The following is a 20,932-nucleotide window of genomic DNA, read 5'->3' on the forward strand; positions in this document are numbered from 1 at the left end:
TGGAAATCACCTTTTTCTTGCTACGCAAATATGTTGGGACTCATTGCGGTGGGCATCGTTTTAGTCGACAAAACCACCAAGAAAATTGAGGAGACGCGCGCCCAGAAGCGCAAGAACAGGCTGGTCCCGTACTCGGACTCGATGAACGTTTCTCCGCCACCGTATCTGAAGCTGTCAAAGTTTGTGGGCAGCAGGGAGTTTGGGACCCTGATTCAGACTTCTGTTCCGCGTCGTATCCGCTACATTGAAGTGAATTGCAACCGACACGTGGAGAGCATCAAGTTCGTCACCTATTCCGGCGACTCGTACATGTTCGGGTTCTGGAAGCCTGTTAAGGATACCTACCGTGTGGAGCTAGAAAGGGGAGACAAGATCACCAAGATATACCTGAAATTCGGGCAGTACCTGGACAAGATCAAGTTCGAGACGAAACTGGGCGGGCAAACCAAGTCCATGGGCAAGTGTCTGGGAGGCAAGTACTTGGAGATCCCCATTGACGAGGATCGGCAGCTGGCTGCTATCAAGGGCATGTACTGCCAGCACATCAACGGCATCCAGTTTGTGATGTCTATGTGACACAGGCGTGTCGGGCTATTGGTGCTATTGGTATGGTGTTGTGCTGCGGCTTGCGCGGATGCGGCCGACGGTTGCTTTTTCCTTGGCGACGTTATCGAGAATTTTGATATAATTTTCCAGAAACCTGTTTTGACTGGCCAGCGACTGCGTGCCTTTTTTGTATATCTCTGTTTCTCTGTCCAGCTTGGTCTGCTGCAGCTTGCGGAAGTCGCCCGAGCTCTCTGTCTGCGCCCCTTCGAGCCTCTTTTTCGTCTCCATCAGAACCGACGACATTTCCGCAGCAGCAGACGACTTCTGCTGGTACTCGGCACGGACAACCTCGTTTTCCGCCACTTCTTTCTGGTACTCTTCTTCCAGTCGCTTTAGCTCGTCTTGTAAGGCAGCGATGGTATTCTGCTGCTCAAGCAGCACCGGTTCTGTAGCTCCGTCCCGTACGCGCACGGCGTACTCTTCCATGCGCTCCTTGAGCCCCCGGTCCGTCTCCTCAACGGTGCGCAGGTCCTTTTCGCATTTTTCAACCTGCTTGGCCAGACTTTCCGCCGCGGTCTTGGCCGTCTGCAGTTTTCTGAACCGGTCTCCCGTGGCCTCCACAACGGCCTCCAGCTGCGCCTGGCGCTGGGAGTCGTCCTCGTGGATATTGGCGAGATGTCTGCGCTGCGTGCCAACCGTGTAATGCAGTTCCTGGTAGCGGTCGTAGATCAATCGGCCAAGTCTCAGCTGGTACTCGTGGTATGTCAGGCCTGCCAGCGGAAAATCCTCGAGCCTGATCTTCTTGAGATCGTCCGGTGGAGCCAGCGACGGGTTGAAGAACTCGTAGCGGTCCAGCACGTACGGCGACCGAAGGTCCAGGTTCGTCAGCGCTTCCAAAGCGTCCTTGTCGCTCACCATCTCTATTTCTCTGCTCTCCGTGTACGGGTACCTGCCCTGGCCGTCGAGCCAGCTGACGACGTCTTGCAACTGCGGACTTTCCGTGCCAGCGTTCCTGTTCACCAGCACCAGCTTGGCGAGCTGTTTATCTCGCTCGTGTCCGGAAAACGCGCTGTCAAGCACCAGATCGAAGTATTCGATGCCGTTCAGATGTATCGGCTTGATGACCGGGATTGCGAGGCTCTGGTCCAATTGCGCGTCCAGCGAGATCACCAGGTCACTGCGCAGCTCCTCAAACCGTGCCAGGCTCTGCAACTGGTTCGATAGTATCAGGTACACGCTCACGACCCGGTTTTTCTGCTGCTCGATTTTACGGTGCAGCGGACTGTTCTTGGAGATCCGCGGCGTGTAGTCGTCTGTGCCTTTGTTCCTGCCGTTGGCGGCCGCTGCTTGCGGCGGAGGCATGGCTGGATTGCTCAGCTCCTGCTTGCTGAAGTCGAACGAGCCGTGGTTGTCGTAGTAGAGCGAGGAGCCACTGAACCTGTAGTACTGGAGGTCCCGCTTGCCAATTAGGATTCCCTCGATCAGGTCCAGCTCGCGCGAGCTTGCGGCCGTGACAATCACCGTGCGCGGCTGTTTCTGCGCGGCAAGCCGGCTCAGAAAGTCGTCGATACACACGTATTTCGCAGAGGACCGCTTGAGGTTGTGTTTGGGGTTCATCAGCACCATGTTTCTGGACATGAAATGGTCCACAAGCAGACTCGAGTGGTTGGCAACCTGTCTGAGGTTTGCCAGGAACAGCTCAAGCATGGCCGAGCTGCTCAGAGCGTCGGAATCCGGCTCGTCCTTCTCCTGTCCCGCGAAGAGCTTCTGCAGGTACGGCCGATGCAGTTTGATTAGCAGTTCGGTCAGCTCCTTCTGGATAGGCGTCTGCTGAACGGGAAACAGGAGCGGCGCCGCCAACGCGGGCACCGACGCCACGACAGACGGGCGGTCGACCAGGGTGCCTAGATCCATCGTATTTACAGATTATGTACCAGAGGTAAATTTTTTGGCACGAGGTGGACGCGCGCCGATCGACGCACCACTACCATTTACCGAACATGTCTCTGTACGACAGCATGCTTGCGCAGCCGGCGAGCTCGTACAGCTTGTCTGCACGGGGCATCCACTCGGCGATGTTCTGCATTCTGCGCTCGCTCTTCGGGTGCGTGCTCAGCAGCTCCGGGACAATCTGGCCGCTGCGTCGCTCGTAGTGCACCATGCGGTTCCAGAACCGCGGCGACTCGTGCGGGTTGTAGCACGCCAGCGACATCAGCATCAGGCCGATGTAGTCGGCCTCGGTTTCCATTGCGCGCGAGTTCGGGCTCTCAAATAATATGTTCAACAGCACAGAGTTGAACGACGAGGGCCCAAAAATAGTGTTCATCAGCACGGCGACGGCCGTGTACAGCGGGGCCGCCGAGAGCCGCTCTCGGATGTGGTGCGCAAGCAGATGGCCCAGCTCGTGCGCCAGAACCGTCGCCAGCTCGTCGTCCGTCGGCGTCATCTGCATGATCGACCGGAACACAAACACCTTGCCGTCGCCAATGACAAAGGCGTTCGGCGTCGGCTTGCCGGCAACCCTGTTGACGTCGTCGATCACGTGGATCTTCCACTCGATCGCGGGAATCGTCTCTGTCTTGAGGTCTGCAAACAGATTCGCGCGCTCGCCCGTGTCGGGGTCGATGTAGTTCTCTGCAGCCTTTATCAGCCGGGCCATGATGGCCTTGACTCTGAGCGTCGCCGGGTGGCTGGCGGGCAGGATGGCCCCGTGGTACTGGTTGATGAGGGCCTTGTAGCTGGAGTTTGCAGACCACAGTTCCATCCACGCCGGCGCAATCATCAGCCGCGACCGGTGGGTCACGGGGGCCTGTTCTATATGGGTGGCAACGAGCACAGCGATTCCTGCGCCGGCGATGGTCAGGTTGCGCCGGCCCGTCGGCGTCAGCTGAAACGTCCTTCCCGTTCGCGTGGTCCTGTTGCCGAAATGATGGTAAGTGGCGTAGAACCGAGTGAAACGCTTAAACATGGTTTGCTAGAAACAAAGCGACTCCAGATTTTTTCATCTTGGCGGACGATCGTCTGGTAAATAAAAAAATAATACTTGATCCAGCTTATGTCTGACGTCTCTCCGACGCACCCGCTCGTGCTGCTGTACGGTTTTGGCACCGCGTCGGCCCTCATCACCGGGTACACGCTCTACTCGCGCCACCTGCGCCGGATCAACGTCGCCACCGACATCCCGTCGTACATGTTTCGAAAAAGGTACCTGTTTGGCAAGGTCACGTCGGTCGGCGACGGCGACAACTTCCACATGTTCCACCTGCCGGGAGGGCGTCTGGGCGGCTGGGGGTGGCTGCGGAAGATTCCAGAGATAAACACGTTCCGCACGCTGAAAAATAGGACCATCCATGTTCGTCTTTGCGGCGTAGACGCTCCAGAAAGATCGCATTTCGGCAAGCCTGCGCAGCCGTACAGCGAGGAGGCGTTGCAGTGGCTGCGGAGCTACATTCTGGGGCGAAAACTGTACGTGAAGCCGCTGAGCCTGGACCAATACAACCGGGTGGTTGCAAAGGTGTTGGTGCTGAAATGGAACGGGTTCCGCGACGTGAGCGAGGAGATGATCAAAAACGGGATCGGCACGGTCTACGAGGCGAAGCAGGGCGTCGAGTTCGACGGCAAGGAGGCGCTCTATCTGGCGTGGGAAAAGTACGCCAAGCGCGAGAAACGGGGCCTCTGGAAGGACAAGAACAAGAAAAGCTTTGTTAGCCCGAGAGAATACAAACGGATGTACAACTGAGCTAGCACTTGACGTCGACGCCGCGGCGTTTCTCCTCCTCGCGCCACTCAAACATCACCTGCACAGCAATCCACAGACACACGCTGCTCAGCACGAAAAACACCCAGCCGTCCACGGTGGTGAACATGTCTTTCAGCAGCAGCACCAGACCGTCCTTGCCGAGACAGAAGCCAAACAGGTTGGCCAGCATCATCATCCAGATGTTGATGATGGCCCCCACGCCGCACAGGTGTCTGAACCACCACTTGTTCTCGTAAGGCTTGGCCAGCTGCGTGGCCAGCATTTCCGGCAGCAAAAACAGCACAATCAGCCACCCCCAGATCAGCAGCCGCAGCTCGATGTCGTGCCAGATGGCCACAAACGTGAACACCGCAAACGACGCCACGATCCGGCTCTTCGCGCCGCCCAGAGGCACGTACACATACCGCACGACCCACTTGTTGTACGAGCGGTGCCATGCCCGCCAGAACTGCATCGTGGAGTAGTTGTTGTCGACGCAGCGGATCATGTTCTCTGGCGGGTCGATGCCGTCACAAAGAGCCCAGAATCTGAACACCCGCCACGGAATCAGAAGCTTGAGCCATATAATATTCAGGTTGAACAGCCCGATCATCGAGATCTGGAACGGAGTGTCGCCGTCCCAGGCCTTTGCTTTCGACACAGCAACCACATATATGTAATGCAGAATGAACTCCATGAGCATGATACAGCACACCAGCAGCAGGCCGTACGTGGCAGTCCGTTTCCAGCTGATCGAGCTCAGCGGGTGGCGCGTCTGGTAGATGTAGTCGTTGAAGGTGAGAATGGGGCCTGCGATGAACAGCGGAGTGTAGAAAACATAGGCAAAGTAGTGCAGCAGCGAGTAGTCCTTGTCCTCAAGCGGGTAGTTCTGTCTCTGTCTCTCATCCAGTTCGCCGGCGTCCTTGCTTTCCTTGTCTTTTTTCGGCTGTCTCCAGAGATAGTCCAGATTGAAACTGAGGAGTCTGAGCAGTGTGAAGTTGAAAAACACGTCCCATCTGGCAACCAGGCCCTTGAAAGAGTCCATGAACGCCAGTGCGGGCGAAAGCTCGCCAAACTTGACGGCTCGGTATCTGTCGTTGAGGAACAGCGTGGCCAGGCCGTAGGTCCACAGAAGAGCCATGCTGAGCTTTTTGCTGGGAACGCGGCCAAACGCGTACATGACCATGGTATGGAACAGAATCCGGAGACAGTTGAAGCCGTGGGCGCCGAACAGGAACAAAAGCCCAAAAACAGCGTCAAATACCACCTTTTCGGTGCCCAGACTCAGAAAGACCCTCTTCAGCACCAGATGGAACACCATCAGCGCCGCGATCATTGGCACGTTGTCTCTGAAAAACCGGTACTGGCTGTCGCTGTTGTCGACTTTTCGGCCAAACAGCCATCCGTCGCTCAGAATGCGCTCGTAGCGGTAGTAATTGGGGTTTGTCTCGTTGCTAGCCTCCATGGCGGTCTTGACCATCAATGGGACAACCACCATGAACGCGACGGCGTAGAGCCTGAACTCCAGGCTTTTCCACCGCGAGGGACCTGCTCTTTTGATGATTTCGGCCCTCTTTTTAGGATTGGCCGGCGCACAAAGCCGCGCGTCCAAAGTTTCCAGCGAAAGAAACTTGTAGATGTAAGAGATCATAAATAAAGGAAAATAACAATTTGGGAATTTATTTATTTGAGGCACCATGGACGATTTCGAAAGAAGGCCCAATCCGCCCGGCTGGGTCCCGCCCAAGGCGCCGTACAACCCGTACGACCCGTCTGACTTGCGTCCGGCCAAGGGATACCCCAGTGAGTTCAGCACGCCTGGCAAGCTAAAGGAGAACTCAGGCACTTTGGCTCAAGATTTGGGGGACTTTTCGAAATTGAGGATTGACATGAAAAAACTGCAGTACTTTCCGCGGCCGGCCTCCGAACTGTATCCCGGAAGGTACAAAGTTCTCCGCCGCGTGAACTACACAAGCAAATTCGAAAGAGGGGCCAGGATGACGGGGATCTCGCTGATGGTGGGGTTCACCGTGCTGGGCGTGTTCTTCTTCAGATGGAACGACTACGACAATGTTCTGGCACCATTCAGACGTATGCAGCTCCGCGCAAAGGAGTGGATTCTGGGCGAACTGAGCGATCAAGATTACCGGGACCTGTACAACTACGATCGGGCCAGAACCATTCCCCAGAAACCGCTGCCGTCGATCGTTTACGAGAAAAATCAGGAAAACGAGCTCGCGCACGCACAGGACGGCAACGAGTTCGTCAAAGACCGGTTTGGAGTCAAGCACGTGGTGCAGGCAGAGAAAGTGAGACAGACTAGAGAAGAGACCCTGATGCGGGCGCTGGATGCGGCGCAGGCCGAGCTGGAGAAGCGCCAGGAAGCGCCCGAGCAGAAAAAGTGGTGGAAATGGAGCTAGCACTTCCAGCCCCTCGCACTGTTTCCGACAATAGTGTCATATTTATTCACCTATCTACAACAGCTTATTTGTTGATGCCTCTCTTCTCAAGGAAGTCCTTTGCCTCGTTGATCTTCGTAGCCAGAAATGGCGACCCTCCCTTGTCCGGGTGGTTCAATAGCATAATTCTTCTGTGGTTTTCTTTCAGTTTGGCCTTCGTCAGTGTGCTTTCCTTGAGATCCAGTATCCTTAAGGCCTCCTTGGCGTTCATCTTTGGATCAAAGCCTCCTTTGTAGAATTTGGACGCTCCCGAAGAGCTGAACTTCTTGTACATTCCCGCGGCAACGTAGGCGGCGGCAAACGCACCGATACCAGTTATCACAGGGTGCTCGGACATGTATTCGGAGGCTGCATTAAAGTACTGTTCGGTCGTTGAAACGGACGGTTTTGAGGGCTGATGGCTGATCTGGGACGGAATATCGTGGTTGTCGGACTCCTCGCCCGGAACCGGGAGCGACGGTATACTGATGTTTTGTATGTTGGACATGGGCTTCAGGATTTTTTCGAGAGAAAAAAATGAAAAAGGCACATCAGCACATGATCTGCATCACCTGCTCGTACAGGAAAAATCAAATTTTTTTTAACATTTTTTATTTCATCACAACCATGAGAATCTACTCCTGTCATTTCTGTTCATCTCCGGTGTATCCCGGCCACGGAATCATGTTTGTGCGGAACGATGCCAAGGAATTCCGTTTCTGTCGCTCGAAGTGCCACAAGGCGTTCAAACAGAAGAGAAACCCAAGAAAACTCAGATGGACCAAGGCTTTCAGAAAAGCTGCCGGAAAAGAGCTTGCTGTCGACTCCACACTCACTTTTGCAAGCAGACGCAATGTTCCAGTGCGGTATAACAGAGACCTTGTTGCCACGACGCTGAAGGCCATGTCCAGAATCGAGGAGATCAGACAGAAGAGAGAGAGGGCGTTCTACAAGAACAGAATGAGAGGAAACAAGGAGAGACAGCTTGCCGCAGACAGAAAGCTTGTGGAGGAGAACCAGGAGCTGCTGAGAATGAGAGAAGTGGAGCTCAGAATCAAGGCAGAGAAGGAGGCCGCCAAGGCACAGAGAGAACAGGAGGAGGCCGAGATGGACGAGGACGAGGACGAGGACATGGAGGTGGAGAGCGAAGAGAGCGAGGCGGAAGAACAGGCGCAAAAGATCCTACTCAAGAACAAACGCAAAACCAAGGTCAAATTCTAATCACAATCAAGGCGGTGCTCAGAGAAATACAGGTTGTACGAAAAATAAAATATTTCAGTTATGTGCTTATGGGTAAACTGCTTGTGGATATGAGCAAGCTGCGGCTCGTTCTTCTGGAAGATTCCAGGCCGGCGTACTTGCGTCTTCTTGGCCAGACGCTTGGCTACGACGAGGAGACCGGGTTCCTGTGCATAGGCAATCTCGTTCCTGCCGACGGGAACGAAACGTACATTCCGGAGCTACAGGTGGATATGAGCAAGATTGTCTCGCGGATGCCCCTGAACAACCCGGCGTTGGAGCCCGGAGCAGTCGTGAACGTTGAAGTCGCGTTCAGCGGGCTGCGGTCGCCGATTTTGGCGCTCGATATCTACGAAGTCAAAGACGGCAGCATCGTTAACAATCGCATGGACCTTCTAATGCAGATGGACGACGTTCACTGATCAGCGCCCGGGTTGGCGAAAAACTGCTCCCAGATGCTCTCTGTCGGCACTTGGAATATCATTTTGTAAATTTTCTGGCCCTCCTTGGACAGTTTGCGGTCGACATTCTGGTCGTACGCCATATCTGACGGAGACTTCAGCTGGAGCGGCGACTCGCCCGAGAGGCCCAGGCGCGCCGCCTTAGCCGGCGAATGGATGTCGCTGGGCGATCTGCTGGACGGCATGGACTCCAGCTTGTTCAGTTCCTCGAAGAATGTCGTCAGCTCCGACTCGTTGGTGGCTGGCTCGTACGGTTTCGACGGCGCAGCTGCAAAACCCGGACTGCCTTCCATGCTGCGCATTGTGGCCGGCAGACTGGAGACCAAATCCCTGAGGTGCTCGTTGACGTGGTTGCCCGGCTGGAACTGTTTGATCTGCTCGGTCGATGGCAGATTGACGGCTACCGGGTCGACGAAGTTGGCATATCTGATGCGGATGACGGCCGCCGTGAGCAGATCGAAGATGTCCCTGCATTGCACTGCGGCCTCGCACTTGCCAGAAAGCCCCGACAGCACGATGCTGCAGTACATGGCTGCCGTCTGCAGCTCTTCCACCGAGATGCGCTGCTTGGCCTCTTCGCAGTTGAATATGGCGTACAGAAAAGACGACCCGGCCATAAACAGGTTGTGCGTCGCTGCCCACGTGTAGTTGATCACCTGGCTCTGGTAAAGCTCATGGTACGAATAAATGATGTCCTTGGAGGCCTCGAGCACGTTCATGTAGTTTTCGAGCGTGAGCGAAAAGCTGCGCGGCGACAGGCCGTTGAGAATCACCTTGGTGTGGCTGTAGTTGAGGATGAAGAACTCGTGGATGAAGTCGCAGTTCATCCTGCGCGGGCTCTTGGGCGTGTCGGCCTTCCACTGTTCGAGCCTGCGGGTGATGTCCGCGTGCCAGTCGTCCAGGCTGGCAAACCGACGGGGCAGCTCCCGCTTGTCGTACAGAATGCTCTGCACCTCGGACTGCAGCCGTCGGATGCGGAACATCGACAGCGAGACGAGCTTGTAGGTCGGCATTGTGGACGATTTCGCGGAGAAGTCGGCCACGGCGGCGTTTCTCGTGATGAACGCGTCGTCGAGCTCGCTCGGGAACGGCACGGAGCAGCTCTCTTCGGGGATGCCGAACGGCCGGCCGAGATAGAAACACACCTGTCTGTCGAGCGAGTAGCAGCACCAGAAGAGTCTGCGACGCAAGTCGAGCGTGAAGGCGTCGAACTTGTAGTCACCTTCGAAATGGAGGCCGAGGTCGACACAGACACGCAGCGCCGACCCCAGAATATACCAGACACCAGGGACGGCCGGCCTCATCAGCGAGTACAGCGCAAAACACAGAATGCCCTGGAGCGCCTCGAGCCGGTCGTGGGAGCCGTAGACGGAGTCGATGTAGAGCATGGCCGCGTTCTTGAAGTTATCGGAAATATGGTCCGGGTACTTGAGCAGCGTGACGGACGACGAGATGGCAAACACCATGTTCATGAAAAACAGCGGGACGTGGAACTGCGCGGGCACGTCGATCGAGTTGGCGACCTGGACGAGGTCGGCGTTTTTGTTTTTTTCCACCTCCTGGTCGAGGATCTGCGTGTACTGGTGGTACCAGGTGTCTTCTTCTCTGTGCGACTTGAAGAACTGCGGGTTGATGGAGGTGTAGGTCGAGGCGAACGAGACGTCGAGCGGGACGTCGCCGTAGATGGGCTGGAAATAGCGGGCCAGAAACTCCTCTCTGTGGAAGATTGGCAGCTGGGCGTTCGACTGCGCAAAGTACACAGACAGCAGGCTGAGCGCCTGCTGTTTCGGCGGCAAGAGCGCAATGCTCGACCTGGCAGCTGTCTTTTTCAGCACGGAAGGGTCCATGATGGACTGGTTCGAGGTGTGCACCTTGTGGCTCGCGCTGTCAGGCCCGCGGAGGTTCAGGGCCGTCACCATGAGCTTGGAGAACGGGATGCCCGACGACGCGCCCATGAACGAGGGCGGCGCCTTCGAGCCCGACGCGGCCGTCGAGTTCTGGACGCTGTCGATGAAGGAGTTGGATCTGTTGGAGTAGGCCGAGTCGGACGTCTCTGCGGGCGTCGTGCCCTCCAGACTGCGCAGCCGGCTCTCTAGCTCCTCCACGCGGGACTCGAGACTCACCACGTACGAGCGCGGCACCTCGCGGCCGGTCACCGGGTCGATGGACACGCACTCGACGTTGGCTTTGGTGCAGCCGGCGCACTTGGGCAGGTCGCTGGAGCACTTCATTTTCTTCTTGCGGCAGCGCACGCACGCTGCCCTGTACAGATGGAGCGAGGACTTTTTCTCGTCCGAGGGGCCCAGCAGCTGCTCCAGAGACCGTTTCATGAAAGGGAGAAGGGAGAGATTGTTGTGTAAAATTGATAGCACAAGTATCGACGCGCCGATAGACCAGGCCGCCGGCGTGCGTATCAGCAGAGACGGCACCTGTCAGACAGGCCCAGGCACACAATGGACCGGCTGAGCGCTCAATGGCAATGGCGTGCGGAAACATCAACAAACGCCAGCAGGCGCCGGAAACCGCGGGCTCCCCCAAACCGCCTCCAGCGGTGTTTCCTCCGGCACAGTCGGAAGATCTGCAAATTTTTTAGCTGCCTTTTATTTGCAATGGCATTTGATCTGGACACCTACCGGACGGCGGCGCGGGAGAAATACGAGTCTCTGGCCACGTGCGCCGTTCTGTACTACGAGCGCCACTCGCTGCTGGAGCTGGCGCGCGATTTCGTGATCCTGTGGTACCTGACGGGCTGGGCCGCTGGACTGTTGCGCATGGCGTATGCGTACGGCGCGGTGCGCGGAACCAGGATGCTGTACCGGAAGTGGGCCAAGCGGTTTTACGGCGCGGTGCTGAAGCTGCCCCTCGCGCGCAGAAAGGTGGAGTCGGAGGTGCGCGAGGTAAAAAAACAGCTGGAGAACTCGCTGCTGGTCACGGCCTCCACCTCCTACAAGGAGGTGCCCGAGTACGGTCTGACGGAAAAAGAGGTGCTCGAGAAGCTGGACGAGCTGAGCCGGCTCAAGGCCGCCAACTGGAAGGACGGCAAGCTGTCTGGCGCGGTGTACCACGGCGGCGAGGAGCTGATCGACCTGCAGTCGGAGGCGTACCACAAGTTTGCCGTGGCCAACCAGCTGCACCCAGACGCGTTTCCGGGGGTCCGCCAGATGGAGGCCGAGGTGGTGTCGATGGTGCTGCGGCTGTTCAACGCGCCGGAGTCGGGCTGCGGCACCACCACTTCCGGAGGCACGGAGTCGCTGCTGCTGGCGTGTCTCGCGGCGAGAGAAAAGGCGCGCGCAGAGCGGGGCCTGAAGGAGTTCGAGATCATCGCGCCCAAGACGGTCCACGCGGCCGTGCTCAAGGCGGCGCAGTACTTCAACATGAAGCTGCACCTCGTGGAGCTGGACGAGAACTACACGGGCGACCTGGCGCAGGTGCGGCGCCTGATCAACAGAAACACGTGTTTGCTGATCGGCTCGGCGCCGAACTTCCCGCACGGCGTGATCGACAACATTGCGGGGCTGTCCCAGCTGGCCGTCCGGTACGGCATCCCGCTGCACGTGGACTGCTGTCTGGGCTCGTTCGTGATTGCGTACTACGAGAAGGCGTTCGAGAAGGCGCTCGACCCGTTCGACTTTCGACTCCCGGGCGTCACGTCGATCAGCTGCGACACGCACAAGTACGGCTTTGCGCCGAAAGGCTCGTCCATCATCATGTACCGCTCCAACGAGTACAGGAAGTACCAGTACTTTGTCTCCACGGAGTGGGTGGGGGGGCTTTACGGTTCCCCCACGCTGGCAGGCTCGCGGCCCGGCGCGCTCACCGTGGGCGCCTGGGCCACGATGGTGTACATGGGCGACGACGGCTACACCAAGGCGTGCCAGGACATCATACTGACGGCGTGCAGACTCAAACAGACGATCGAGGACGACATCCCAGAGCTCCAGGTCATCGGCAAACCGCAGCTCTCGGTGGTGGCATTCCGCTCCGACACGCTCAACGTCCACAAGCTCGGCGACATGCTCGGCAAAAAGGGGTGGCATCTGACCGCGCTGCAGAACCCGCCCGCGCTGCACCTGGCCGTCACAAAGCTCACCGTGCCCGCCATCGACACCCTGCTGGTCGACCTCAAGGCCGCCGTCAAGCAGCTAGCGCTCGAGACAAACGACATCCACTCCGACACGGCGCAGCTGTACGGCGTGGCCAACAGTCTCCGGACCGGCTCGGTGGCCGACCAGCTGATTGGCTGTTTCCTGGACACCCTCTACCAGACGGAGCCGACGCCGTAGACGCGAGCTGTACACCTTATTTAACTATTCCTCCCTAACTATTTACAAACATTTTACGTTGCCGCTTTTCGGCCAGACGAGCCACCTCTGAGAGGGTTCTGTGGATGCTGGTGTAGCCGAGCTTCTCCGCCAGGAGCATCAGCGCCTTCAGGTGATAGTATGTCCACGCGAAGCGCCGCTGCGAGCTCAGCACCACCTGGTATGCGTCGACGACGTTGTTGGTCTGCGCGAACACCGCCACAATGCCTCTGGCGAACTTGAAGTCCTGCTCGTCCTGCTTGCGCGGACTCAGACGCTGGAACTCGGGCGTCTTTCTGTACTTGCCGCGCTCGGTCCATATTCTCTGTGCAAACCGCACGTCCTTGTGCACCCGTGCGGCGTGCAGACATATGTTGTACAGTTTGTCGTTGCGTGGGTATTTGAGGGTGGGGGTCGCCGCTGCGGTAGCAACGGCGCGCTCGCCGCCGTCCGGCCGCTCCTGCGCAGGCTCCTCCGGCTCCTCCACCGTCACGCCCTCTCCCCTGAAGAACGTGTGTCTGCTCCACAGCTGCTCAAACTCCGCCATCGACTCGCCCTTCCACGCAAACACAAACAGGTACGCATCCAGCACCTCCACGGAAATCTGCTGCGGAAACTTGGCCAGAAAGTACTGGAACAGCGCACGGGCCTCGCTCAGAGCCTGTTTCTCGTCGACCTGCAGCGTCGGCAGAAACGGCGGCGCGTCCGCGTGGAAAAGGAAGTCGCACAGCTCGAACGTGCGCGCGGCAATGTCCTGCACTCGCGGGTTCAGACGGCTCACAGGCACCCGTTGCGGGTCGTAGAAAGCGTACGCGTTGAACAGGTATTTCAGCGCGACCGGCGAAGGCGGCGCCAGGCGGCCCTCGGCCTTGGTCAGTGTGCCAAACAGCCCCACAAACAGCGCTCTGGCCAGGCTCAGGTCAGAGTCCTTGGCCGCCAGAGCCATCATCATCTCTATCACGCGGGCGTCCATAGGAAAGCCTCTGGAGTAGTACTCGATAATGAACTGCCACCCTTTTTCCGTCAGGTCTTGCCGGGTGGAGCACCCCTTCACCAGCGCCAGGTATGTTGCGGGCTCCAGCGGCAGCTTCTTGGCCGCCATTTCTTCGTACAATGCCAGCGCATGCTCGACGTTGTTATTTAGCACGTCCATCAGTATCACCGACGAGTACGTGCGCGGCGACGGCGCCGTCTCGATCGAGAGGAACTTCATCGTGTTGAACGTCTCCAGAACGTGCTCGTACTTGTTCAGCCGCACGTACATCTGCAGAACAGCCGTGTACACCTCTTTGGTAGCCGTCAGACCCGCGTCGGAGATCTGCTGCATAAACTTGCGGACGTTGTCCACGTCGGTGAGCTTGCTGTACAGGTTCACCATCACGCTGTACGTGACGAGGTTCGGCGCGATGTTTTTGGCCTGCAGCTCAGAATACAGCTTCTCGACGATCGGCCGGGCCTGCTCTGCAGAGGCCATATTGTAGCAGCTCATTATGGTGTTGTAGATGTGGACGTTCTCTAGAAGTCCGGCAGACATCGCCATGTCGTGTATTTTGGCCACAACAAGCGGCCGCTGCGGCCGCGGGATCTTCGTCACAAACTGTACAACGTCGATAGGCCTGCTACCTGCCAGCCCCGTTGTCTGGTGCAAACGGTCCACCACGGGCACCCAGTTGGCCCCTGCGGCCACAGTAATATGCTTAACGGTTTCTGGATCGAGTTTCTCGCGGATGGATGCGGGAAGCGCAGTGTGGGGCTCCGCAGGGGGGAAGATCGACATGGTCTCTGTGCGGGGCCCTTCCTCCAGAAGAAGCGGGTTTTCAGCGGAGTTGGACGACAAGAGCGCCTCGAAAAGCGCCTCTGCCTCCTCGTCTACCGAACCGTCTATGCTGTCATTTATGTGAAGGTCCTCCATTGCCTTTTGCTGAGCGTCAACGTCCTGTTTGGCCTTCACAACGGTTTGTACCTGCTGTGTGAGTTTCTCGAGATTTTTGATCTGCTCGCTCAGCGAATTCTCGATCTTCTTCGGATCTTGACGCTGCGGCTTGCGCCTGCGGTGAAAGACCACCGTCCTGGCAAAAACTAGCGGAATCCGTCGCGCTCGCGTGACGAAAAGCGCCCGATTAAGCATGGGTAGAAGTGAAAAATTTAAAAAAAGATTATTTTCTGGGCACAGCCTTAGATTATATTACATTTTCTTATAGTAAGAGTAAACCCTGCTCCAAAACAGCTCCTCGTCGTCAATGCGTATAAGGGGGTCCTGGTTGTGAAGAACGAGGTTCAGGTTGTTCCATCCAAAATGGTAGTGGAGGAGAATCGTCGTGATGCAGGAGTAGAGTAGCTTGTGGTCTGCGTAGACCATAAGCAGCGAGATAATCTTGAAAACGATTGGGAAACTGAAGTTGTTGGCAATCTTGATGAAAGCATCAAAATTAACAAGGCTCAAGTCGTCCTTGAAACACTTGAGAGCCGACTTGATGTATGAGTGCGATTGAATAGCATTGAATTTCGTGATAAATTCCTTGGTGATGACGTGGGTATTCAAATAATACAGGACACCCAGGGCCCTCGAGAACGTGAAGTCATTTGCCAACAGCGCCAAGTTCGCGTGATACGTGTTAAACTGCCAGTCCTGCTGTGCAGATGTGATTTTGAGCAGTTGCTCCAGAGACGACACCAGCTTTGGGCTTCTGTATATGTCAGGATGCCTGCTGATGAACGAGTCCAAATCCAGCTGTCTTGTCGTCGACGGCAAATTAGGAATGTCCGTGCTTGAATGTCTGTACTCTAAAACTTTGACAAATAAAGTGTATCTGACTATCGGGTCCACCTCAGACCTCCACATGAGTTTCTTGATCTCGGCCAAGTTCGAGCTCGAAATCCTGTCCTTTCCGGACAAATACGTGAGTCGCGCGTCTCCTATCATTCTGTCCCGTTCACGCTGCTCTTTCTTTAAACTTTCCCTCTTGCGGTGAAGCCCCTGCTTCTCCACCAATTTGGAAAATTCTTTTTCGTGTTTGAGTGATTCGTGTTTATTTTTAGGAGGTAACCAGGATGGCCTAGTTATCGTCAACGACTTCGCCTTCTCCGCTGATACGAGCTTCGGGTCGTCGAGCTCATCGACTTTGCTGCTGTATTTGGATCTTCTGTTAATTTCCTGTTCCACGTAGTTTTGTATCGAGTATTCGTAGAAGTTGCTCAGGTCGCGAGCGTCCGGCGAGAGGTTCGAGTAAGAGTGGTGTTTTGTGAGCACCGGACTGGGCAGGTACGTGGGCTCAGTGCGGCTTTTCTTTGCCAGGGCGCCGGGCAAGGGAGAAGGCGCAAGTTTGGACGAATCATGCCACGCCTGCTTTAATATTTGCGAGCTCGATGTTTTCTTCGAGAACTCAATGAGCGAGACGGTGGAATGCAGGGCCATCGGCACGTTGAACATCGCGGGTTCCTGCGATATATCATCGTCCTCCTCCATTTCCTCGTACAGTTTGTATTTTTCTTGCTTGGACAACGTCTTGGCCACTCGGCCCGCACGCATGACAGGAATCTTGTACTGTATTTTGGTGAGTTCCGTGGACGAGGCACTGGTTATCGACGACAATCGCGACGTGGAGCCGTTGGAATCTCCGCTTGATTCGCCGGTGACAAGGTCTTGGCGGGCGCAATTGAGCACCGAATCGCTAGGCCGTTTTATCCCGAGTCCTGAGAACGAGGGCATACTGTTGGGGGACCGTTGCAAAGTCTGTGGATGAGCAAGTTTGGGTGTCATAGGCACTTCCAAAAAGTCACACTGCTTAGCCATGTCTAAGGTTGTAGAAGCGAGGGACAAGGGGCACACGGGATGAGCAGTATGTAAACAAGAAAAAAAAACTATTGTAGAAAAAACGAGACACTGGCATGTATATCTAAGCAAGTATTGTATGCGGCGAATAAATATGCCATAGTGTGATTTTTTTTTGTGCGGGTCTATGATTGTCTGGAAGTGCAGGGTCCGAGTTGGGCGTTCCAGGCGCTGGGCCGCGTCGGTCTGTACGTTTTGGCTGTCGGGAATGGCAGCCGGCAGGCGATGCGAGACTTCGTGTCGCCGGAAATGGCTAGCGGGGATGCTGTAGAACGTTTTTGAGCAACCAGAAGCAGCAACTAGCCGCATCGCGTGCTGGTTGCAGGGGCTCGAAAATATGTCGTGGGACGAAGTTGCGACGCGACGCGTCGATCGGCCCCACGTGAAAAATAAACAGAAGTTGTCGATGTGTTGTTAATTCGCAAATTTCTGTAACTATGTCTCCTGCTCCAAAACTCTTCAGAGTCATTGGAGGCGCCCAAAATTACGACTGGGGCAAACTCGGCTCTACGTCTGCGGTCGCGCGGTTCGCCAAGCTCAACGACCCGGAAAACGTCTCCATCGACGAGGAAAAACCCTACGCTGAGCTCTGGATGGGCACTCATCCCTCTGTTCCCACCGTTTCTGCTCAGGACAGAACTCCATTGAGAGACCTGGTGCGTGCTGCGCCAGAGGAGATGCTTGGCCAGGAGATTATCGACAAATTCGGCTCCAAAGAGGGCATTCCTTTCCTGTTCAAGGTGCTGTCGATCCGCAAGGTACTCTCCATCCAGGCCCATCCAGACAAGACGCTGGCCAGACAGCTGCACGCGTCCGACCCGAAACACTACCCAGACGACAATCACAAGCCGGAAATGGCCATTGCGATCACCGATTTCGAGGCGTTCTGTGGGTTCCGGCCGCTTGCTGAGATTGACGCACTGCTACAAAAAATCCCAGAATTCAGAGAGCTCGTTGGCGACGACGTTGCCACGGAGTTCCACTCCGGAGTCGGCTCCGCCGACGTTGCTGGGAAGAAGAGACTGCTCCAAAAAGTGTTCAGCCGCGTCATGAACAGCCCAGAGTCCAAGTTCGAGCCTCTGGCCGCCAGTCTTGTGGAAAGAACCAAGGCCGACCCGCAGCTCTTCGGCGAGACGCTGGCCGACCTCATACAGCGTCTGGACGCGCAGTTCCCTAACGATATCGGCCTTTTCTGCGGGTGTCTGCTGCTCAACCACTGCATTCTGAAATCGGGGGAGGCCATGTTTCTGGAAGCCAAGGACCCACATGCCTACATTTCCGGCGACATCATGGAGTGCATGGCCGCCTCGGACAACGTGATCCGTGCCGGGTTCACACCGAAGTTCAAGGACGTGGAAGTTCTTGTCGACTGCCTAACCTACTCGTTTAACCCTGTTGAGGAACAGAAACTCAACCCTGCTCCGTTCCCAAGGGCGACGGGTGATGCTGAGCTGAAGCTGTACGACCCGCCGATAGACGAGTTCAGTGTCTTGCAGACCACGTTCACGAGCGCTGGATCCGAGAAGTTTGAAGGTCTGGACGGCCCTTCGCTGCTGATCGTCACCGAAGGTAAGGGAAAGGTCAAGCTGCAAGGCTCCGACGGGGCTCTGGACGCATCGACCGGAAACGTCTTCTTTGTGGCTCCGAGGGCCGCGATCGAGCTTGTTTCCGAGTCCAAGGACACTTTCACGTCGTACCGTGCTTTCTGCGAGGCCTAGATCAAGATGCAATTATTTATATACTTAATAGACGGTAAATTCACACCAGCACGCTGCGGCGCTGCACAAACTGTTGCAGGTTGCGCTCTTCGATTTGGTCCTGCAAATCGTCGCCGTTCAGCCACTCGCTGATGTCCTCGAAGATGCGGGTGCTGATCTCCAGGTCCAGGCTGCGCTCCTCGGCGCGCAGCCTTGCTTCCAGGTCCTCGCACGCCTCCACCAGAACCGCGATCTTGCGCCGCATCTGGCGCTTTTTGAACTCGACGATCGGCCGCAGCTCCTGCAGTCTCGTGAGTCTACGGATCTCCAGCACTGCGAGTCGTGGAAATCGGTCCATCATTAACACGCTAGATATGCCTGCGTCGGTGAGCCGCCAGCAGCTGTTCAGACTGAGTCTTTCGAGCTGGTGGCCCTTCTGGTACGCCAGCGACCACAGCACCGCGTCCGAGACGCCGCAGCCGGCGATGCCCAGCGTTTTCAGGTTGCAGTTGGCGACAATGTGCGAGATCGACGCGTCGGTCACGAGGGTGCCTTTGGTGTGCCGGCCGCAGTTGAGCGTCTCGATTTTCGGGCAGTGCGTTCCTATCGCGTACAGCCCGGCGTCCGTGATGTGCTCGCACGCGCGCAGGTCCAAGTGGACCAGGTTCGGCATCAGCGGCGCGATCTGCTGCAGATACACGTCGTCGACCGCTTTGGAGCCCGGGAGCACCAGCTTTTTCAGCTTCGCGGTGTAGAGGTGTGCGGACGGGAGCAGTCTGGGGCAGATGTAGAACTCGAGCCACTCGAGGTTGACCGGGTTGACATGCAGGCCGGCAAGATGGTGCTGCTGCGTGGACTTGAGCTTGTGCAGAACAAATGACTTGGGCGCGGCGACGCGCGGCGGAGAGTAGTTCATTAGTTTGAGGTCCGAGTCGAAATACAGGTTCTCCTGCAGGACCCCGAGGGTCAGCGAGTGCCAGAGCTTGTTGACAAGCAGACAGTTGTGCAGGTTGCCTCTTGGCGGGGCCGTGCTGGACGTGGAAAGGGTCCGTTGCCAGACCTTCTCGCCCTGGTCGCCGTGGATGAGTTTGGCGTGGTTCAGCGACATGGGCGGTTTCCGGACCGGAGCGTGCTCGGTTGGCACTCTGTCTCTATCGTCGTGGCCCACGTAGTGCAGAATTACGTTGAGGATCTCTGGGATTTCGAAGATCGGGTGTGCGTCGTTGTCTATCGAGAGTTTGCCCACGGTCTCCAGCAACCGGGGCGAAACTGGACTGGTATTAGTGCTGTTGAAGGGAGAGAAAAGCCTGGTCTTGAGTCTGGCCGGGTGTCGCGGGCTGGTCTTGCGCGACATGATCAGCTGCCTCGCCGAGGAAGACAGCGAGCCCAGAGAGCTCAGGGACGTGGACGAAATGCAGGAGCTCATGCTGGCGCCGCTGGAGTGGTCGGACGGGGTGTGGACGCGGAACGAGAGGCTGCTGGCTCGTTTCAGCGGCCGATGGTCGACCAGGGACGAGCGTCTCTCTCTGGCCCTGGTCTCATGCACAGGCGAAGGCTCTGGGGTCGAGTATGGGTATTGCTGGGCCAGATCCCGCATGAGGATATACACACCGAGGGCTAAGCAAAACGCAGGCTATATATGACAGGGGTCAAATGGCTGGGAGCAGAGAAGGGACCAAAAGCGGACGGCTACTAAGGAGATGAAACGAGCCGCACCGCCGCAGACCAGCCACTTGGCAAAAATACACCTCCTGGCGAGACAATCAGCAGGAACAATGCCGGGGAACAGAAACAGGATGCGCCGACCCTCGAGCCACGCGGCGGACGCCCACAGCCATCCCGGGTTGGCTGAGAGGGGGTTGAGCAGCGGGAGCCGCGAGGGAGCGTCGAGCCGGGTAAGTCTGGGCGGGCCGCGCGCTTAGCTAAGCAAGAGGCGAATAAATGCCAACAAGCAACAAAAGATACAAACATTTTTGTTGTTTAAGGGTTTAAAAGCGTCCGAAGATACCGATGAACAACGAATACGACTACCTTTTCAAGCTGCTGCTTATCGGCGACTCCGGCGTCGGCAAGTCCTGTCTCCTGTTGCGGTTTGCAGAAGATACGTACACGCAGGACTACATATCGACCATCGGCGTGGATTTCAAGATCCGGACGATCGAGCTAGACGGCAAGACCATCAAGCTGCAAATCTGGGACACCGCGGGGCAGGAGAGATTCAGAACCATCACTTCATCGTACTACAGAGGAGCGCACGGTATTATCATTGTGTACGATGTGACGGACCAGGAGTCGTTCAACAACGTGAACCAGTGGCTGCAGGAGATCGACCGATACGCCACCAGCGGCGTCATGAAGCTGCTGGTTGGCAACAAGTGCGACCTGACCGACAAGAAGGTTGTTGACTACGCCGTGGCCAAGGAGTTTGCCGACAGCAGAGGCATCAAGTTCTTGGAGACGTCCGCATCGCAGAGCACCAATGTCGAGCAGGCGTTCATCGTCATGTCCAAGCAGATCAAGTCCCAGATGGCCAACTCGCAACCGGCCTCGAATACCGCAGGCAAGCCCAGCGTCAACCTCAGCGGCACCTCTGTGATCAACCAGCAGAGCGGATGTTGTTAACGGGGTTCGTTTCCAGGATGTAGCTACGATTCATAATACAGGTGCCAGCACGAAGCA

The 20,932-nt window shown here is 56.7% G+C and overlaps 15 protein-coding genes across 15 annotated transcripts; 8 read left to right on the forward strand and 7 right to left on the reverse strand.

Annotated features, from left to right (window-relative positions):
- Positions 1–30: 30 nt before the first annotated feature.
- On the forward strand, positions 31–576 carry KL911_001457 (uncharacterized protein; the record flags this gene model as incomplete). The annotated part of the gene is made up of 1 exon (XM_043196417.1): positions 31–576. The coding sequence occupies one exon, from the start codon at positions 31–33 to the stop codon at positions 574–576; it is 546 nt and encodes a 181-aa protein (XP_043056030.1).
- Positions 577–600: 24 nt separating this feature from the next.
- KL911_001458 (uncharacterized protein) lies at positions 601–2,460 on the reverse strand (the record flags this gene model as incomplete). Its single annotated transcript, XM_043196418.1, has 1 exon — positions 601–2,460. One exon carries the CDS (start codon positions 2,458–2,460, stop codon positions 601–603), a length of 1,860 nt encoding a protein of 619 aa, XP_043056031.1.
- Positions 2,461–2,530: 70 nt separating this feature from the next.
- On the reverse strand, positions 2,531–3,514 carry KL911_001459 (uncharacterized protein; the record flags this gene model as incomplete). Its single annotated transcript, XM_043196419.1, has 1 exon — positions 2,531–3,514. One exon carries the CDS (start codon positions 3,512–3,514, stop codon positions 2,531–2,533), a length of 984 nt encoding a protein of 327 aa, XP_043056032.1.
- An 87-nt stretch (positions 3,515–3,601) lies between these two features.
- KL911_001460 (uncharacterized protein) lies at positions 3,602–5,942 on the forward strand (the record flags this gene model as incomplete). The annotated part of the gene is made up of 2 exons (XM_043196421.1): positions 3,602–4,275; positions 4,352–5,942. 2 exons carry the CDS (start codon positions 3,602–3,604, stop codon positions 5,940–5,942), a joined length of 2,265 nt encoding a protein of 754 aa, XP_043056033.1.
- Positions 5,943–5,982: 40 nt separating this feature from the next.
- Positions 5,983–6,705, forward strand: KL911_001461 (uncharacterized protein; the record flags this gene model as incomplete). The annotated part of the gene is made up of 1 exon (XM_043196422.1): positions 5,983–6,705. The coding sequence occupies one exon, from the start codon at positions 5,983–5,985 to the stop codon at positions 6,703–6,705; it is 723 nt and encodes a 240-aa protein (XP_043056034.1).
- Positions 6,706–6,769: 64 nt separating this feature from the next.
- KL911_001462 (uncharacterized protein) lies at positions 6,770–7,231 on the reverse strand (the record flags this gene model as incomplete). The annotated part of the gene is made up of 1 exon (XM_043196423.1): positions 6,770–7,231. One exon carries the CDS (start codon positions 7,229–7,231, stop codon positions 6,770–6,772), a length of 462 nt encoding a protein of 153 aa, XP_043056035.1.
- A 119-nt stretch (positions 7,232–7,350) lies between these two features.
- On the forward strand, positions 7,351–7,944 carry KL911_001463 (uncharacterized protein; the record flags this gene model as incomplete). The annotated part of the gene is made up of 1 exon (XM_043196424.1): positions 7,351–7,944. The coding sequence occupies one exon, from the start codon at positions 7,351–7,353 to the stop codon at positions 7,942–7,944; it is 594 nt and encodes a 197-aa protein (XP_043056036.1).
- Positions 7,945–8,012: 68 nt separating this feature from the next.
- KL911_001464 (uncharacterized protein) lies at positions 8,013–8,341 on the forward strand (the record flags this gene model as incomplete). The annotated part of the gene is made up of 2 exons (XM_043196425.1): positions 8,013–8,236; positions 8,320–8,341. The coding sequence occupies 2 exons, from the start codon at positions 8,013–8,015 to the stop codon at positions 8,339–8,341; spliced, it is 246 nt and encodes an 81-aa protein (XP_043056037.1).
- Positions 8,342–8,377: 36 nt separating this feature from the next.
- KL911_001465 (uncharacterized protein) lies at positions 8,378–10,654 on the reverse strand (the record flags this gene model as incomplete). The annotated part of the gene is made up of 1 exon (XM_043196426.1): positions 8,378–10,654. The coding sequence occupies one exon, from the start codon at positions 10,652–10,654 to the stop codon at positions 8,378–8,380; it is 2,277 nt and encodes a 758-aa protein (XP_043056038.1).
- Positions 10,655–11,032: 378 nt separating this feature from the next.
- On the forward strand, positions 11,033–12,706 carry KL911_001466 (uncharacterized protein; the record flags this gene model as incomplete). Its single annotated transcript, XM_043196427.1, has 1 exon — positions 11,033–12,706. The coding sequence occupies one exon, from the start codon at positions 11,033–11,035 to the stop codon at positions 12,704–12,706; it is 1,674 nt and encodes a 557-aa protein (XP_043056039.1).
- A 34-nt stretch (positions 12,707–12,740) lies between these two features.
- Positions 12,741–14,852, reverse strand: KL911_001467 (uncharacterized protein; the record flags this gene model as incomplete). Its single annotated transcript, XM_043196428.1, has 1 exon — positions 12,741–14,852. One exon carries the CDS (start codon positions 14,850–14,852, stop codon positions 12,741–12,743), a length of 2,112 nt encoding a protein of 703 aa, XP_043056040.1.
- A 57-nt stretch (positions 14,853–14,909) lies between these two features.
- KL911_001468 (uncharacterized protein) lies at positions 14,910–16,517 on the reverse strand (the record flags this gene model as incomplete). Its single annotated transcript, XM_043196429.1, has 1 exon — positions 14,910–16,517. One exon carries the CDS (start codon positions 16,515–16,517, stop codon positions 14,910–14,912), a length of 1,608 nt encoding a protein of 535 aa, XP_043056041.1.
- A 476-nt stretch (positions 16,518–16,993) lies between these two features.
- On the forward strand, positions 16,994–18,274 carry KL911_001469 (uncharacterized protein; the record flags this gene model as incomplete). Its single annotated transcript, XM_043196430.1, has 1 exon — positions 16,994–18,274. One exon carries the CDS (start codon positions 16,994–16,996, stop codon positions 18,272–18,274), a length of 1,281 nt encoding a protein of 426 aa, XP_043056042.1.
- Positions 18,275–18,314: 40 nt separating this feature from the next.
- Positions 18,315–19,850, reverse strand: KL911_001470 (uncharacterized protein; the record flags this gene model as incomplete). Its single annotated transcript, XM_043196432.1, has 1 exon — positions 18,315–19,850. One exon carries the CDS (start codon positions 19,848–19,850, stop codon positions 18,315–18,317), a length of 1,536 nt encoding a protein of 511 aa, XP_043056043.1.
- A 413-nt stretch (positions 19,851–20,263) lies between these two features.
- KL911_001471 (uncharacterized protein) lies at positions 20,264–20,875 on the forward strand (the record flags this gene model as incomplete). The annotated part of the gene is made up of 1 exon (XM_043196433.1): positions 20,264–20,875. The coding sequence occupies one exon, from the start codon at positions 20,264–20,266 to the stop codon at positions 20,873–20,875; it is 612 nt and encodes a 203-aa protein (XP_043056044.1).
- Between the last annotated feature and the right edge of the window lie 57 nt (positions 20,876–20,932).

Source organism: Ogataea haglerorum (assembly GCF_019207285.1).
Source record: "Ogataea haglerorum isolate 81-453-3 chromosome Unknown 81-453-3_NODE_3_length_672639_cov_96.912891, whole genome shotgun sequence".
NCBI lineage: Eukaryota > Fungi > Ascomycota > Pichiomycetes > Pichiales > Pichiaceae > Ogataea > Ogataea haglerorum.